The 17599-nt window shown below is 42.1% G+C and overlaps 2 protein-coding genes and 1 long non-coding RNA gene across 5 annotated transcripts in view; 1 reads left to right on the top strand and 2 right to left on the bottom strand.

The window, feature by feature from the left end:
- Nucleotides 1-3431: 3431 nt before the first annotated feature.
- On the bottom strand, nt 3432-6600 carry LOC136048781 (uncharacterized). The gene is made up of 3 exons (XR_010622222.1): nt 5695-6600; nt 5475-5584; nt 3432-3559 (listed from the first exon to the last, which is right to left on the bottom strand). It is a non-coding gene; the product is annotated as an uncharacterized LOC136048781 (long non-coding RNA).
- A 1513-nt stretch (nt 6601-8113) lies between these two features.
- HMGB2 (high mobility group box 2) overlaps nt 8114-17599 on the top strand; it is a 397943-nt gene continuing 388457 nt past the window's right edge. Inside the window, exons 1-5 of one of the 2 annotated variants that reach the window (XM_065736588.1) lie at nt 8114-8255; nt 8519-8686; nt 8778-8923; nt 9002-9176; nt 9623-10047. In XM_065736588.1, the coding sequence (XP_065592660.1) occupies nt 8537-8686; nt 8778-8923; nt 9002-9176; nt 9623-9775 (624 nt within the window). In that variant the 5' untranslated portion in view covers nt 8114-8255; nt 8519-8536 and the 3' untranslated portion in view covers nt 9776-10047. Of the gene's footprint in view, nt 8256-8518; nt 8687-8777; nt 8924-9001; nt 9177-9622; nt 10054-17599 lie in introns of both variants that reach the window. The other variant, XM_065736586.1, reaches the window with a different exon arrangement.
- GALNT7 (polypeptide N-acetylgalactosaminyltransferase 7) overlaps nt 15751-17599 on the bottom strand; it is a 63224-nt gene continuing 61375 nt past the window's right edge. For both annotated transcript variants that reach the window (XM_065736577.1, XM_065736576.1), the window contains exon 12: nt 15751-16809. In XM_065736577.1, the coding sequence (XP_065592649.1) occupies nt 16672-16809 (138 nt within the window). In that variant the 3' untranslated portion in view covers nt 15751-16671. The remainder of the gene's footprint in view (nt 16810-17599) is intronic.

Raw genomic sequence — 17599 nt, 5'->3', positions numbered from 1 at the left:
AGCAGTTAAAAGGCCTATTTCAGCCATGCTTGGCAATATGTTAATTCCTAAGCTGAATTTCAATAGAGCAGTATCGTAGTTTCACGATTAGATCATGATAAGGTTGCAGCAGGGCTGAGAAACGCAGTTTGCTTCTGCTGTGAGCTGCTCACTTTCACACCTGTGCCCTGTCTTTCTTTGTGCCTGTGAAAACGTTTATAACGCTCTGTGGCAAACTGACAACTTGACCAGGGAAAAGAAAATCAGTAGGTTTAACTCCCGTCTGCTTTACTGCTCAGTTACACCATCAAGTCCATACAAAGAATGAACTGGACACATCACCTTGAATATATTGCAAGCATGCTATAAAGGTGTTAGGAGTAATCTTGGAAAGGAAATGTAATTTATAACTGCATGTACACCTTCACGCAATAAGTTGTCCTTTTTATCAAGCTGTTCTTTCTCAAATCTTTTAAATTCTGATTTTCCTCTCCCATTGGCTGCTGCCTCCCATTTACTGTCCAGCTGTTTAAGCATGAAGCTGAAAACACCGGAATATAGAGATCCACCTGAAAACTATTACTATTATTATTTCACTTCTTCACTAGGAAAGCTAAAATGCAACTTTGATGCTTAATCAGGTAACAAAATCTCTGGTAGCACGGAGTTTATTGTGGGAGAACTAAGTAAGATGACAAGAGAGAAAATCCCACCTTTAACCCAAATAATTAAATTAGTGTAAAACTGCTATTTTCGGGTCCTTGAGTGATCCTGTTGAAGCCAGTGTTCCTTTCATTGTTTTTTTTTTTAAAGCATTCCAGCTTACAAAATGAAAACTAAGTGTGTATAAGAGTTTATGTAACACATGCTTTTATTAGAAAGCAGAATACAGGGTCCAAAAATAAGCACTGTATTTTAAGAATAATCTAGGTGTTACAGGATTAAAACTGATAAGCCTGTGTACTGTAAAAGCTTTGAAGATCTGTATAATACATGCCCCTTCACAGTTTGTACCAACTCACTCTTGCAATAAGCATTAGTTGGGCAAAAGGGACCTCCTATTAAAAGGCTTTGTTTTCATGTGCAAAGTGCATAAACGTTGTCACAAAAATACAAAAGAAACCCAGCAAAAATCAACAGTGGTGCTTTTCTGAAATGTAACCAGGGATATACAGCAAAAAACTATCACTCCCAGAGGTTTGGCTTAACAATATAATAAAAATTAGCTACAGATAATAGATCTGATACTTGTGTATGACTTAACAGTTATTTTTTTATTCCCTTGGAAAGAAATAAAGAGCTAGGTCGGCTCTTTATTTTGTCAGCAAAAGAAACTCATATTTAAGTGAATTTTTTTTGTGGTCTCTCTCAGTACCACGGAAACAAAGCAAAAAGTCTTTGCTACCATGTTGTATTCTGAGAAGCACCATATCCTGGTTATATAACTTAGATTTGACATGGTCTTTAATCACTTTTTACTGCGGATAATGCAATAAATTATATTATCAATAAATAATAAATTGTTCCTCTACACCATCATGATCTCTTCTGATTTGGGTTCTTTTTATACAAAGGAAAACGGAAAACCTCTGCGTCCTTCTGTCCCGTTGTAGTGTCCTCATCTTGGCAGTATAGCTGTAAGCATCCTTAGGTCTGACTACACATAGTAGCCACAGAGTGCTCCTTGGGAGCAGGTGAACACTTCCTCCACCTGAATCTGCAGTGCATAATTTAAAAATTCTTCAGAGGATGATTACTCAAGTAGAGTCTGACAATACTATGGATACTTTCATAAAAACTAAATGAATAAAATTATGTTTAAATGTCTTCCTGACCTCCTGTACAGTTCACTCTGTTTAAAAGACAGAGGCTTATGCTCCCAACAAACTCGAGTATAATTACAGTCTGAACTAAAACTGTTTTTTTTTCCTGATACTGTTGAAAAGAAACCCTTCATAGAAAAATATGAAGAGCTGACAAAAAATTTTGCAGCGTTTCTCACAAAAAAAAAAAAGACCAATAGGCAGAAGGTATTTTTGTAATTGCAAAGTACACAGGGTACTGTTTCCCCCATTTGTTCTTACAGTCATCAATCGTTCAGTACATAGCAGTTGATCAAAAGCACTGCTTCTTCCTAAGAAATCACCAGATTGTGATTTTTCCACTTCATCTTTCATGCTCTTCAAGTCTCTAATCCTTTACTTCGAAGATGATGTTAGAGTCTCAGCTTTCATACTCATGAAGCTTCCAGCCTTACAGTTGCAAATATGTTTGAAATCAAATCAAGAACATTTTCTAAAGTAAAACAAACAAAAATACGACTTAACCACAAAGAAAAGGTGGCTCTCACCTTCTAGTTTCAACGTTATGATGCTTAAACAGATGTAATGGGGTTTAAAGGCTTTTTGTCTGGTGTTTAGTAGTGAAGACTTATTGATAACCACAGATGAGACCTGATTCTGCCATTGCAACTATCCACAGGCACAAAAAACCCCTCACCTCTCCCCACAAGTGACTGAACAGATTTTTACATGATCTTGTAATTTATGTCAGTCAGCAACACCTCTTAAGCAACTTTCTGTGGTTATCTATGTCCATAGTTACATCAAAGTCTGTTCCAAAATGAATTGTCTCTTTATATATATGTATGTAAATGTTTAATACTGGAAGAGTTGAAAGAAGGGTTTTATGCTTCTAATAGTTGTCCACATTATGTTAATTAAGAAAACCACAGAAATGCTGATTATCTATGCAAAATGTAATGACAAAAACTGCACAGCAATCAAGCTAATGAACTGCAGCATGTTTGATCTAGCAGTAATAAGTCTTGATTCAAAAAGGATTCTCTCCAAGGTTTACATCGAAGTTGAGTTTGCAGATTTGAAGGATTCTTAATTAAAAAAAAAAAAAAAAGCAACTGAAAAGGACATGGTTTGGGCTGCAATTTAGTTTTTCAGTGGCTTTGACTAAGCTGGCCTTTCCTTGAAAGTGAACTTCATTTGAGATTTCTTTTTCAAATGCATAGCTGCACCCTTCCCTGTTTTATTTTCATTTGTAGTTGCGGTTTCTCCCTGCCAATAATTACAGAGAACTTCTCCTTAACTTCACTGTTAACTTCCTTAACATCAGTGATGTGTGTTCCTTCAACTCAGCTTTCAGTTTGGCTTCATTCAAGAGTTACCTCCATTTGTGTGTGCTGAGACAGCTGTGAAATATGAAAGAAACCATGGTAAATAAAATCTCATCAGGAGACCACCTTTGAAAGCATACCGTTGTCCTAAACTAATTAATCAATTGATGTAGATGGACTCACAGTGGTATTCCCATGGCCAAAACGATTTTCATACCAGGATGTACTTCACATGATCAAAACTTCAGACCCATTTAAGTCAATTTGTGTTTCTTTACTACTCGCACACAAGGCCAATGAGCTTGTGAGTACTAACATTTCTTACAAGGAACTGGGCTGTTTGCAGCCACCTCTCTCTATTGGCTGCAAGAGACAGAAGAATGCAGATTCCTCCTTCCTCGTGTGGCCTGTGGTATACATCTCTGTCAACTCACTGTATTCTTTTCTTCCCTAAAAGATTTAAGAACAGCAATTACGTAGAAAACGGCTTTTGCTGTCAAGTTCAATTTGCTTTCAAGTTTCTTGCACTCAGAAGAAAACAGTGCTTCTGAATGGAAAAGGTCTAAACAAAACATTCTGTAGAAGTTTCAACATTTGTAAACCATCAGCAGCAGCCACATGCTTCATTTTGGCAGCATGAGCGCTAGTGGCTAATCTCACACGGGTGCTTTGACTATTCAGGAGCTGAACTGGGATTAGAGCCTCTTCAAATCTGTTTCCTGGATGTCACACCTCCAGGGCCAGACACAAGTCAACCCTTTGTCTTCCTATTTAGAGGTAAAAATATCCTGGAATTAATGTCCATCAAATCCCAGTAGATGCAACATTTGGTAGCAGTAATTACATTTTACTTAAGTCTCATCTAGGTTTCAGATAAAGAAACCTGTGTTCATGAAGATTTTGGGGAGTGGAGAGGTGGGGGCAGAAGGAACAAACCTTTTCTCTATCTGTCTGCCTATCTATCTATCTATCTATCTATCTATCTATCTATCTATCTATCTATCTATTACCTATTTAAACCAATTTAGTACTGTCATTTATAACTAATCACATTCTGAAGTCTCTTTATACCATCTGTGAAACTATGTAATGGATGAAGAGGGAAAAAAGCTATTTTCTTCTCATATTTGTAAAAAGAGATGAACAATACAGCAAAACATAAGGAAGCGTATTAAGATCAAAAAGGGAATTTGAGTCCAGTATTTCTTTGAATGTAAATAAATAAATGAAATTCAGATTAAGGTTGACAAAGTTTGCTGAAGTATAGCAATTATTGTGACCAGGAACAGCTGGTGTTCCTAATATTATCTGCATCAGTACCAAGAGAGATTTGTTGTGTTTATTTCCTATCATATGACCACTTCAGTTTCACTCTCTGCTCTGCAGCTGTCCCTGGTAGTGCCTAATGTAGGCTGTCTTTGTTTTAAACATTTGGTACACAGTACGGAGTCAAAACAAGTTCCTGAACTTTCAGACTGAAACAGCCTGGTATACCAAGGCCACTGTTTGCCTACGAGCTGCTTAACTGGTTATGCAGGCTTTACAGTAGTACATACAATAAAACTGTAATGTTTAGAGGATAAATATATTTCATTTTTATAAAATACATATTGTCTCTGCTCTATACAATAACTGAAAAAATAGGAAGAGCTCTAATACATGACTTTAAACCTAATTCCTTACCGACAGACACATCAGCTTAGAGAACTTTTGGCCTGCTGCAATTATATATGTTTTTATTGAAGTACAAAGAAAATAACTGCTAATATTTGGAACACAACAGCAAACAGAGCATTGCTTTGAGTTTTGGTAAGCAGTAGCTTAGGTAGTCCTATATTTTGCATTTAATCCTACGTCTCCTACTGCCTACAGAACGTAAGAGACACGTGTATGAAATAGGCCCCACGACACAGTTGTTGTTTGTAGACCTTGTAACACACAGTAGAAAGGGGAGTTCTAAAGCAGTGACCTATTTAAATGTTTTTAATGTCTTGGATTTTAAACTTCTTTTTCCTATAACAAAAAATGCTCATGATCTGAAGCTAAATTTGCTTTGCCTTTCAACAGCTTGCATTGCTGCTTGTGAAGTTAGTTAGGTGATATTAAAAGCGTGAGTGCTTATAACTGACTTTCATTATTCATCCGGTAAACGGTGACTTCTCATATCTGCCAGAGAAACCATTTCAGCTGCAGACTGCAATTAATCAAGAATGATTACTTTCCAATTTCACTGCCATTAATGCTACATTATGGTGCACTCTGTGCAGGAATTCAGGTCATAGCAGAAGCTCTGGGGCGAGACAGTAGACCCACTTCATACAAAGGAATGAATTTAAACGGACACTGCCATCATATATACACTTACACCAGCATAAAAACTTGGTCTGAGTTTTGGTTGTGCCACTGGAGTCTGCGGTTCCCTCAGCTGAATCACATCTGTTCCAAACACAACAGATCTGCTGATGGAAGCGTTGACTGAGATTCAAAGAAGAGGTTTTCATCACTTTATGTCCTAATAACAATATTCAGAAAAGCTAAAGACAGTGGTCTTAGAAGCTAGGAGTAAAGTATTATACTCTACTCACCCATTTTTGTTGTCCACCACACACTTCTCTTTAAACCAATTTCTCAGCTCTGTGACCCCTTGTTCTTTTTGTCTTCTCCCACCCGATGCTTCTAGTCACTGCACTGCTTATCTTCCTGCAGACAGTTTACTGAAGATTAAGTGAAGTTAACAATAGCGCTCAAAATTGCAATTGTGGAGCAGATTAGAAACACAAAATGGCTTGAAAACAGGGAACTATAAAACTTAAGTCATTTCACGAGCTGAATTATTCAACTAGAAGTAAGCCCCAAGTCCTGGAGTTTACGCTTCTTACCCACAACTGTCATCCCATAAATCAACCACATGGACTGACCAGAGTCAGTACTGCATAGATCACTGCTTTAGAAAAAAGCAACAGCGACAGCATCTCTTGAGACGGAATTTGTGGTTTTGCCTGAAAAGAAACAGTATGGTATAATGAAAAAGAGTGACAGCTTATTGTGGAAGTAGGCACACAGAGAAACACATTTCCAAGTAGGATGGTTCTGTAGAAAGACAGCTTTGGAACTGACAGCTTTCTTAAAGTCAGCACTCCTGCGTGGAGCTTTCAGCATCAGCACTGCATCAGAAAGCTTCCAGTATCATATTCAAGCATGGCAAATTTTCAATACTGCCTCCCTTGTTGGAGGACAGACAGATGTTAAAGACTACAACTGTTTGGTTTGTTATGCTGCCCCATGTTACATGACATCGCATGATGTAACCTTCCGTGTTTACATTTAATTGCACAAAAGCTTTCTTTTTCAGAGAAGATAATCTAGGAAAAGGATGTTTGAAGAAGAATGCAGAACAGAACGTGGAACAGCTTCCTTAAACCATTTGATTAAATCATTTGAAAGACAGGCAGGTCTCATTTTTCCCATGGCAGTAATTACACTTTCTCACCGTACCTTTTCCACAACCGTTTTCTTAAAAGTAGATAAGAAAAGACAATGCAGTAGAAAAAAAAATTCACTGCAATCTTTTCCCATAATCTCCAGCAACTGCTGCAGAGTAAAGTTTTCACGTGAAGTTGTGATATGAAGAGAAATAATTAAAAAAAATACATATAGTAGTCTTACATGATTTTTTTTTGTTTGTTTGTTTTAAGAACTATCAGAATATTTTATTGCAAGAGATAGTGCTACTTTGTTCTCGTTTGAACGGCCCAATACGGAGTTCTGGGTATGTCTGTTGAGCAGAAAAAATGTGTTTGTTTTGTTTTTTTTTTTTACATGAGACACAGTAATGGCTGTATGATGATTCGTTCTGCACACATTAGTATTCTAGGATCTCCTACCAAATGATTTTATTAACCAGAAAGCACTCTGCAAGAAACTGTCATACGCAGGTGGTTGGCCACAAAGCAAACGAGCAACCATCTGGCAGCTGAATTCACTAAACAAAGTCACGCTTTCCGAGCAATACACGAAGTAAAACTATTTGTAAAGGCCACGCATAAAGAAATAAAGCACTCCTTGCAAAGCAGCTCGGCCGTCACCGAGTTCACTGCTACAGAACTGACGGCATCATTTCACTACTGAGGGTAATGGGTTGGTTTATGGCAATAAAACACTGGAACACAGAACGTCCCCTGCATCAGTGTTTATCTTAGAGGATAAGCGTGAGGTCCGTTTGTAGGTTACACTCTTATTAGAAGGAGCAGCCGCAGAAGTAAGTGCTGTAAGAGCCCTGATCAGCAGCTTCAGACAGGCTTTGACACCTGCCAAGGGCACACACAGCTCTGCCAATTCACGCTGCTTTTGAAGAGGATTCAGAGCATCAGTGGGCATCGCCTTTCAGGGCTGCAGCTCGAGCAAGCACGTAAAGCTCAACGTGAAAGAGGTACAGAGGAGGTGCGCGTTCCCACGTTACAACGCGTTTGTCAGAACGAAGAAAGGGGAGCTCGAAGGGCCGGACCGACAGCTGCTTCTCATCCAGCGCTCCTAACAGAGCCTCTCTCCAGGCCTCTGCACACGCGTTCCCCTCGGCATCCCGGGAGCGGCCCGCCCTACCCCGTGCGGGCGGCAGCGCTGTGCAGCACAGCCCGGCTCCGGCCGCTGCTCCCCTCCTTTTGCGCCCTCCCGGGCTTTGTATATTTAAACCACGCCGCAGCATCCCGCTCCGCCCAATCACAGCGCGCGCGGACCCCAGCGGCGAATAGCAGCCGCCCCCGCGGTTTTTTAAACCGTCCGCCTCCGCCAATCGCAGCCCGGCGCCCTTAGCCCCGCCCCCCGCCCCCCCTCCCTCTCTGCTCACCCCAACCGGTTCCAGCGAGTATGAGAGCTAACGACTCCCCGCGCGCGACCTAACCGCGGTTGTGACGTCACCACGCGGCGGCCGAATCAGCGCCGGCCGAATCCGGGTTGGGCGGGGCTTCGGGCAGTTTGAACCGGCGCGGCGACCAATGGGCGGCGGTGGGCGGGCTCCGAGGCGCAGGCGGCTCAAGTTGCTGTGGCGGGCAGGGGCTGCGGAAAACAAGAGGCTGTAAGTGCGCCGCCGGGAAAGCAGTCCGCACGAGCCGCGCACCGAGCAGCGCCCGCGTCGCCGCCGCTCAGCCAGGCAAGGATGCGCCGCACCGCCGGGAGGGGTGGGGAGGAGCGAGCGGGCGGCGGGTCCCGGCGGGAGGGGCCGGGCCGCCACGGAGGGCGGCGAGCGGGCGGGCGTGCGGGGCTCGGCGGGCGGCGAGCGGGCGGCGGGGCAGCGCGGGGCAGGGCCGGCCCCAGGCGGGGCGGGCGGAGCGGCGGGAGAGGGGCGGGAGCGCGGCGGGGCCCGCCCGGGAATAGCGCCGCCCTCACGGCGCCGCTCCCGCCCTCGTCCCTCAGGATCCGCCGCCGAGCGCCATGGGCAAGGGCGACCCCAACAAGCCGAGGGGCAAGATGTCCTCGTACGCGTACTTCGTGCAGACGTGCCGCGAGGAGCACAAGAAGAAGCACCCGGACTCGTCTGTCAACTTCGCCGAGTTCTCGCGGAAGTGCTCGGAGCGGTGGAAGGTGAGCCCGGTGGAAGGGCGGCTGCTGCGCGGCCGTGGGGGGCGGCGGGGCGCCCTCTGATCCCGCGCCTCCCCCTCGCGTGTGTCCGCAGACCATGTCCAGCAAGGAGAAAGGCAAGTTCGAGGAGATGGCCAAGGGAGACAAAGCTCGCTACGACAGGGAGATGAAGAACTACGTTCCTCCCAAAGGAGAGAAGAAGGGAAAGAAGAAGGACCCCAACGCTCCTAAAAGACCACCGTGAGTGTTGTTGGGATCAAAAGAGCCCCGCAGCGTGCGTTGTGCTAGCCTCTTACTTGCTTAAATTACTCGTTTCAGATCTGCATTCTTCCTTTTCTGTTCCGAACACCGTCCAAAAATCAAAACCGATCATCCCGGCTTGTCCATCGGAGACACGGCGAAGAAGTTAGGGGAAATGTGGTCCGAACAGTCAGCCAAAGACAAGCAGCCCTACGAACAGAAGGCTGCAAAGCTAAAGGAGAAATACGAAAAGGTACGGTGAGAATAACACAGTAGTCGTTAAAGATGTAGGAGTCGCTGTAAAGGTGACTTCTGTTTTGCACCTAACCTCCATGCAGTCGGTTCACAATTCCAAACGTGTGCACTGAGCTTTGTCAGGCTTCCGCACGCGTGGAAAGCTGTGGCGAGGAACCTGAATGCAGTTTTCTGTATGTCTGAGGAGTTTTATCAGCGCTTTGCTTCCAGAAAAATGGGTCACCTACTTGGGAAAACGTGCTGTCGTGTTCTAACACGCTGCATCCATAAAACGCATAGAACTGTATGGATTAATGTATGTTTTCTCACCAGAAGCTGAAAACGTGGAAGTCCTACGGCTGAAAACCCGCTTCTCCACGTGTACTGTGGCATTAAATTATCGTGGTGGTACACGATGGTTGTCAGAGTTGCATCCCCAGCAACTAAGCAGCATCTTTCTTGCAGGATATTGCAGCGTATCGTGCCAAGAGCAAGAGTGATGTGGGAAAAAAGGGCCCAGGGAGGCCTGCAGGATCTAAGAAGAAAGCGGAACCAGAAGAAGAGGAGGAGGAGGAGGAGGAAGAGGAGGAAGAAGAAGAAGATGAGGATGAGGAGTAAATGAATGTCCTGCTGTAAAGATTTATGCTCAAAATTCAATATTTTGCTAAGAATGTGAACTCAAGTGCAGCTCATTGTTAGCTTCGGTATAAAAATCTGTACAGATTTGTGTATAGGTAACGTGGTTCTTTGTAGGGAGACCTCTATTTCTAATGTAAGTAGTAGCTGAGTGCTGCTACAGTTCAGTTTTAAAAGAAAAAGTTGTGGAATGTTTCTGCATATTTAATGGTTTTGTTGAAATTCAGTGAATGATAGCCAGGTGTTTTGTTTTTGTTTTGGTTTTTTTAGCTAATAAAGGAGGTAGCTTAATAGCTGATCTTATATTTTGTAGTATATTCACTGTATTACTTTTTTTAACAATTTTGTAATAAAATGTTGTACATGATTACTGTGCTATTTGTTATGTTTGATAGGGAGGGAGCCTTACTCTGGCAGGTCCCTTCAAGCACTCTAAACTTCTGCAATCCACGGGATCTCAAGTTTTCTCTCTAAGTCACGCTCTTTCATACATACCACCTTTAGTTGCAGTTGATGTGTCCCCCTGTGCCACTCTTTGCCTGATCCCCACTTTCCTTCCCTCTCCCCCCTCGGCCCCCAGTAGTAGTGACTTCTCGTAAACGACACAGCTTGTGAAGCAGCATGAAAAATGTTGGAATGTTCCCACATACCAGGAGTCAGATCCCTGCAAGGAAGAGGAGGGCTTAGTGAAGAACCACCTGCTCCTGGTGCCTTGCTGGTTGTAGGGTCAACAGTAGCACAAGTTGCACTGTTTTATGGTCTGAGATTTTTACTCAAATGTGGCATGAATACATAATAATAAGGCATCTTATTTACACAGGGAAAACTGAAAGTTCCGTAGCTAAACAGACACTCCATTTAATTTGTTGAGGTGGCAGGTTAAAAAAAAACTCCAAAACTGGTAAATCAACCAGTTTGATAACTTGGAATGTTTTTAGTTCTGCTCCAAGGCTTTTAACTGCAACAAAATACAACCCTTCAACTGTTCTTAAGAGGTGAAGAGCACATCTCGAGGTGCATATTCCCATATTTTCCTCAGCGAGGTGAAGACTTTTGGGGTTCAATTTCACTTAGTGGCTAACTGAGCTTCAAATCCACCTCGCTCCAAACCCAAGACTGACAGGAATAAAGAGCCCGTGTGAAGGAATAACAAAGGTAACAACTAACAAATAAAAACGGTTCTCCCCCTTGCAAGTTATTTCCAAACCCGTAACACAGAAGAAACTCGCTCTGACAACCAGATACAGCAGTGTGCAGCAGGGAAAAAATACGAGCAGGACAAGTTGAGAAAGCACATGGATTAATAACTTCCATGAACGTAAGAACTAGGAGGCCTACTGAACAGCCCTCATGGGACGAAAGATGATTACGACAGAAAATCAGTGTTCAGAGTAGATTTCAGGAAAATAAAAAAAAGCTTTTTTCTTTCTTTTTTCTTTTAAACCTTGTGGAGGGGTTTCAGAAAGTTCTCATGACAGGGTTTTTAATGGAGGCGGCATGGTGGAGCATCTGTCTCAAATCCGACTGTAAAAGGTTTTGACTTGAAATGACAGGACAGATGGTATTCATCCGAGAGTTCTAAAGAAACTCAAGGATGGAATGGCTGAACCCTTAACTGTACTTTATATGTGGGTCTGGTTGGGTTTTTTTCCACTTAAAACTGCCTTAGTACTAGAGGAATGGAAGGTCACAAATATGATGCTAATTTTTAGAAAGTATTCCTTGGAGATACAGGGCACTTCAGACCCATATATCCATATGGCAAACTAAGAAGTTCTCATAGCATAGATAAGAATTTCTGAATGAACAGCTAAAAAAGACGTGAGTGGAAGTCCTGTACACAGGAAAATAGAAAGAAGTGAAAAAAAAATGGTCAAAAAGAAGCTAGGGTGATCAGGTATGTCTGCTCCATCTGAATTTCCCCACAGACTCCTCATAAAAGAAGGGAAGCCATCACTGAAGCTCTTAACAAGTGACTGGTTAAAACACTGGGACAGAATAGGATTTAGTCATCAGTTTCACCAGTGGGGGCAAATCACCTGTGAAAACCCACAGATTATTTCGGAGGTTGTGTTAAGGGCTACTGAAGCCTGTTTAATCGATATGTATGTAAATCATTTGTAGAAAAGTGGTGAACGGTACTGCAGCAGAGATGGGAACTAACTGTGAAGAACAGCAAAGGCAGCGTGATTTAAACAGAAGGTGAAATATGCTCTTAGTACAAAAGATATTACATGTTACTATGTGCTCCCCTAACACATGCAAAGGGGAAAAGAAAATGCCTAATGTTTGCATCATTGGTAATGAGGATGGACAATAAACCACATTATACTTGTCTGGAGGAGATGCTGGAGCTATGATTCTGTGAAGACATAATGGATGTTTATAGAAAAGCAAACAGCACGTCGGGCATTATTAGATAAAGGAATAAGGAAAAAAGCAAGAACTGTTTATGAATTCATTACCTTCTTCCTGAAGAAATGTAAGGTTTCATTTTTCTCAGACCAACGTCTTGGGCAAAGCCTATTTATAAAGTTGGTCTTACTTTTCCCAAGAGAACCCTATAATCTGAAGCACGGTTTTGTTTTGTTTTCAAAAGGAAGACCTTGATCAAAACAGCTATGGACATGAGAACTGAATGCAATATATACAGGCTTAAAACACAAATTGCAACAAAGGAATCATCAATGGGCACGGAGAGAAAATCAGCCAAAAAAAAAATGAAATAGGAGTACTATCTTTGCTCACCTGACGTTCTGTTGATCTATTTACTAATGGTGTATCAGAAGAACCTTGTACCTTAAACTGGTATATTATCTACTACTTATTGCTCAGCGACAGAGACAAGCAGACACAATTTTATCTTAATCAGTATAATCAAGAGCTGTCATGGGCCAGCTATATGTAAGTGAACCCATAGGCTGCTCCAGCCAGATATCCTGAGGTAACTTCGGCCTCACTACTGGAGAGACTCTTGTTGTTCCGGGACTGAATACAGTGTCCTTTGGCCAGGAAATCTCGTGCTTCATCTACAAGTTATTTGGCTATTCTCAAAGTCTCTTAATCCAAACATCGATTGCTGAAGTCATATCTGTAAGAGGGCTCATCGGCAGAGCTGAAGGAATGACATTTGAATGGACAAGCTGTAAGTGCATGGTCAAGTAACTTCCCATAGAAAAGACCACATCCTTCCAAAAGGTCTTTTGAAAAATGTGCTGTGATGACATTCTTGTCAGTACTGCCATCTTGAAGCCAGCTGCTGGCTAGCTGAACCCAGCACTGACCTAGCACTAATTCTTCCCCTGGGAATCAAGATCATTACTAAGATCATCATTCTTCTGTGTCTCGCTGATTTGTCTCAGCAGGGGAATGAACTGCAATGCCAGTGCCTCTCTTAAGGAAACTGGAAATCTTTTTGTGTAATCACATGTGATGGATGACCAGTGTCTGTCCAGATTCAAAAAGTGGCCAGACAAATTCTGGAATACTACATAGAAAACACAGTTTCTAGCTTAAAGTCCTCAAAATCGCCAGAAAGGGAGAGGTATCCTTGCCCACTCCTTTCACTCTGCCTTGTGCTGCTTGACCACACCAATCCTGCTGAGGGAAACAAGGCTACTGCGCTACCTGGGATTTCTGGCTGCTCTTGCATGTACTTTCACATTTCTTTTGTTCAGTTCCTATCCTAAATCAGAACATTCTTTGCTTTTGTGCAATAGAGACAAAGTTTCCTGGTATTTCTATATTAACATTAATACAGGTACTGCTCTTCTTCTCCCACCCTTTGCTCCTGAGACTGCTTGTGCAGGAGATGTTTCTCTTGCACAAGAAAGGGTGCAAATTCCACGTCTGGTCATCTGAGTTGGCAACCCACGAAGGTAGGTCTGCCTCCACACTGAGCGATCGCACGCATGGGACCGGCGGTACCCACAGCCCCTTGCCCTGCTTTACCTGCCCTCCAGCTCACACATGGCACGTTTCTCCCTAAAGCAATCACATTTCTTTTCAGTGAAGTATATTCGTAACAAGAATTCGAAGGGATCTAACGTGCATGCCTACCTTTTCATCTTGGTGTTTAAATAATCTCTTAATCCTTTTTCCAGCCTTTGATCCTTTCCTCGCAGTGCACCTGTTTAATGGAAGGAATTTGCATTTTTCATCAGTCAAGGTCTGCCAGACCATAAGCTATGCCATTACCATAAGCTATGCCATTACCATAAGCTATGCCATTACCTTGCTGAAGAGCCTTCGTCCACACGATTGTTCAGAATAATCACAGAACAATGCAACATTGTGAAAAACACACAGGTTGTGCAGACTGCTTTTTTTCTTTTTTCTCTTACCAGGACCTTTTGTTGTACTTCAGAAATCACTCTCGTGTTTTTATTTTTACCTCTTTCTATTTCCCTGTGAGCATATTGAGTCTAACCTAAATAGATCAGCGTAGTTAGTACGAAAATCTAAGTACATCCACATGACAACTCACGGTGAGAAATTCACTCCTGACTTCTCTGGATAAAAAACTCCTCGCTCATCACAGATAGGACAAAAAGGTACCTAGGTAAAAAGTGAAACAAAGCGCTTTTAATGTTTGTCAGTTTGTAACACAGAAATTCTCAAGACTTAGAGATACGGGGTTCCTATAAAGATAATAATCCATTTTTTACTCTGTAAAAAATATAGTAAACCCCCAAAAATTCAAATATTTTATTTACTTCACCTAAAAAACAAGCAACTCATAAGATATACATGTTTCCCAGATTTCCCCCTAATAAATTTCTGAAAGATTTATACAATTTCTACAGAAACATACAGTGTATCAAAATCTGCATAAATCAAATTTATAAAATATGTAGAAATGCATAGTGATATTATCATCAACTTACAGAGCAAGAATATGGGAATTATTATTATTTTTTTTTTCCGAGCAAGTTATAGTATGAAAAAGACATTACAGCAACAGCTTCTTACGATCTCATGTTTCGGTCTCACATACAGATGTGTACTCACACACAGCATCAGCTTTTAATGAATTGCACAAAACACCCATTTAGAACGCACAGCTTTATGTGCCACCACTCTTTCTCTTATGCATAGTAACGTGATTAAATTAATCTACCCAGCACACAAAGATGGAGTCAGTTTTCATACACGCAAGGAGCAAAGTACCGACACACACCCTTATTTTCCGTTTTCCAGTTTCTCCCTCCTTTATTTTCTATTCTTCATACCTCTGAAAGGATAGATGAGAAGTTTAAAGAAACTAGGAAAGATCCCAAGCCAATGTATCAGTGCAGTCTGCCCTAGAAAAATCAAACTCTCACCATATATGATACACAACCCTTGTTAACACCGATGAAAGCTGCATGCAACGCTATTCTAGGTTTCAGGGAATATTTAGTCGTACTTAATAGTGTGACGTGTTATAGGCTTCACTCTAAGTCAGTACACTGATGTCAACATTTAACAGTCACAAAATCTCGAATGAGGAAGCGAGGATAAGTCATTTCTCCTCCGCCTCTCTGTTCATTCAGAGTACTTATACTCCTGAGGGAGTCCTCGTGAGCTCCCATTCGGAACGGTTTCAGAAACTTCTCCGCACTCTGTTCTGTACACTATAGCACCAAGTGGTTATATTTTGTGTTTGTAATCCCTCAGGAAAATTTTCCAATGGAAAAGAAAAAAAAAAAAAAGCGGAAAAAAATTAATATGAATAAATGTTTCAAGGTTTCCACTTCTCTTTTCAAACCTTTTCAAACAGTGGACAGATGTCCTTTCAAACAAGTATGCAGATGTGTTAACGAGCTGGATTTTTTTTCCTAATTAAAAGTTTTAGTTCACCTCTAAGTGATTTTCATTTAAAATAACAATATAAACGAAGTGCTGGAATTTTTCTTTTTCTTTTTTAATAATTGTGCAGCTTTTTTTTAATCTCTCTTTTTTTTTAATTATTTTATTTATTATTCTTACTTTTATGTAAGGTCTGATTTGAACTAGCAAGTTAGTGCTTATAAATTGCTGACTGGAATTGCAAGGGTGCTTCATTGAAACCCAGCGTACCACATTGGTGCTAGCCTTGCCACTGAGCTCCTCTTTTCTCCATGCCAGGCGCTCAGCTGCTGCCCCGTGCACACCAGAGCAGAGGTGGGCTGGTGGCCCCGATTTGAGGTTCTGGAGCACCCACAGCCAAGGGGCCCATCAGGGTGGCTGCATGCAGCCCTGCTTCTGCCCGCTGAGAAGCAGCCCAGCTGCTAAGAGCAACCGTCTTCAGCAACACAGTAATTACGTGGGGTGGGACAGCTGATCCCCGCCTGTGGTGACATCCATTGTCTGATTTCCAATAAATGCTTTTCTTGTGAAAGAGAGAAACGGAAGAGGCACTAAATATGTTGAAATTCACCTTCCAAAAAAGCAGCATGACTGTGAGAGAAGGCCACCCCGGCTAATAACCTGTGGCAGTGCTTAGTAAGATGTAAAATTAAATAAAAATTTACAACAGGTTGATCATCACCAAGTTCTATGAAAATCTGGTTACTCCAACCTTTTCAAGTTTGTGTAAAAAAACTGCCTTCAGACCCCTGAGTGTAATCCCAAAGAAGACAACAGCACTTTTAACTATGCTCCTATGAAACACAGCTAAGAGTGCTTTAAGTTACCGACGTCTTAAAACAAAAAGATGTAAACATCTACAGAGTTTAAGGTAAAGCAGTTTTGTAAACATTAACTGCGGATGATAATGTTATTGTAATAGTCACAGTTCATCTATGTCCTTCATCCAAGTCAGGAGGCTCGGAGATGTACAGTTAATAATTGCAGCAGTTTTCAGGCTATTTTCAGTCCTGTACAAATGCACGTGTCAGTAGGTAGGTTCTGTTCATCTACACGCTAAGAATGTTGTTCATTTCCCATTTCTGCGTTGCTTTACTGGAATCACACTCTGAAATGAAAACTTGGTGTAGGACTTCTGACCGATCCAAGCACTTCCCTGAAGGAATGTGTGTAAATCTGTGCAGATTCTGGAAAAAAACAAAAAACAAAAATACCACCAAGGACATTTTAAAAAACAACCACAGCAACCAAAAACCAGGTTTTGGTTTTCTTCACAACTGTAATGTAGCTATTTGCAGTCACAAAACCAGGTTTCAGGGTCCCTGAAAACATCAGTTCCATATTTGTACTACTTATTTGGATTTTTACTGAAATGCTTGATGCACGTAGGTCAACTTGAAATGCCTTGCATTTCTCATCAGAAACAAACTGCTAAGAAAATAAGCAAAACTGTGCTTAAAACACTTGCAGCATTTTCATCTGTCCCGTAACCCAAACAAAAGATTAACTCTCAAGGACAGCTTTACGAGAGCTGACCTTGCCGGGCAAATCCTCCTCTGGTTAGCTGTCACATACAGCAACATTAGCTCTGCTGGGGAAAAGGCACCAACTTCGTTCCTTGTTTGACTGGTTGAAGGAAGAAAAGAGGGGATGAGAGCAAGGCTGGCCTCCAGAGCAACAAGAGATGGCTTCAGAAACTGCAGATCTATTGTGTTGAGCACGGTCATGCTGAGACTCACGTTTGGCTTCATTTATCCCCCCTTCTCGCAGAGCCAATTTGCCAAAGCAGCCTCTGGCTCCAGGCTGTCCCACTGCCCAGCTGCGTGCATCGTGCCAAGTGAGGGAGCAGCAACAAACCTGCTGCAGTGGGGCTGCACAGCCTTGCCCCGTGCTCCCTCCTGCACATGATGGAGTGCTGGTTCCCTCTCCCATTGCCGCATCACTTGTACACACATGTGCACATCACACAATGGGGCA

The sequence above is a fragment of the Cyrtonyx montezumae genome, unplaced genomic scaffold (assembly GCF_038088225.1).
Source record: "Cyrtonyx montezumae isolate F1298 unplaced genomic scaffold, pur_monq_1.0 scaffold_2, whole genome shotgun sequence".
NCBI lineage: Eukaryota > Metazoa > Chordata > Aves > Galliformes > Odontophoridae > Cyrtonyx > Cyrtonyx montezumae.
Note: the sequence above shows the minus strand (reverse complement) of the source record. Positions and strands in the feature narration are given on the sequence as shown.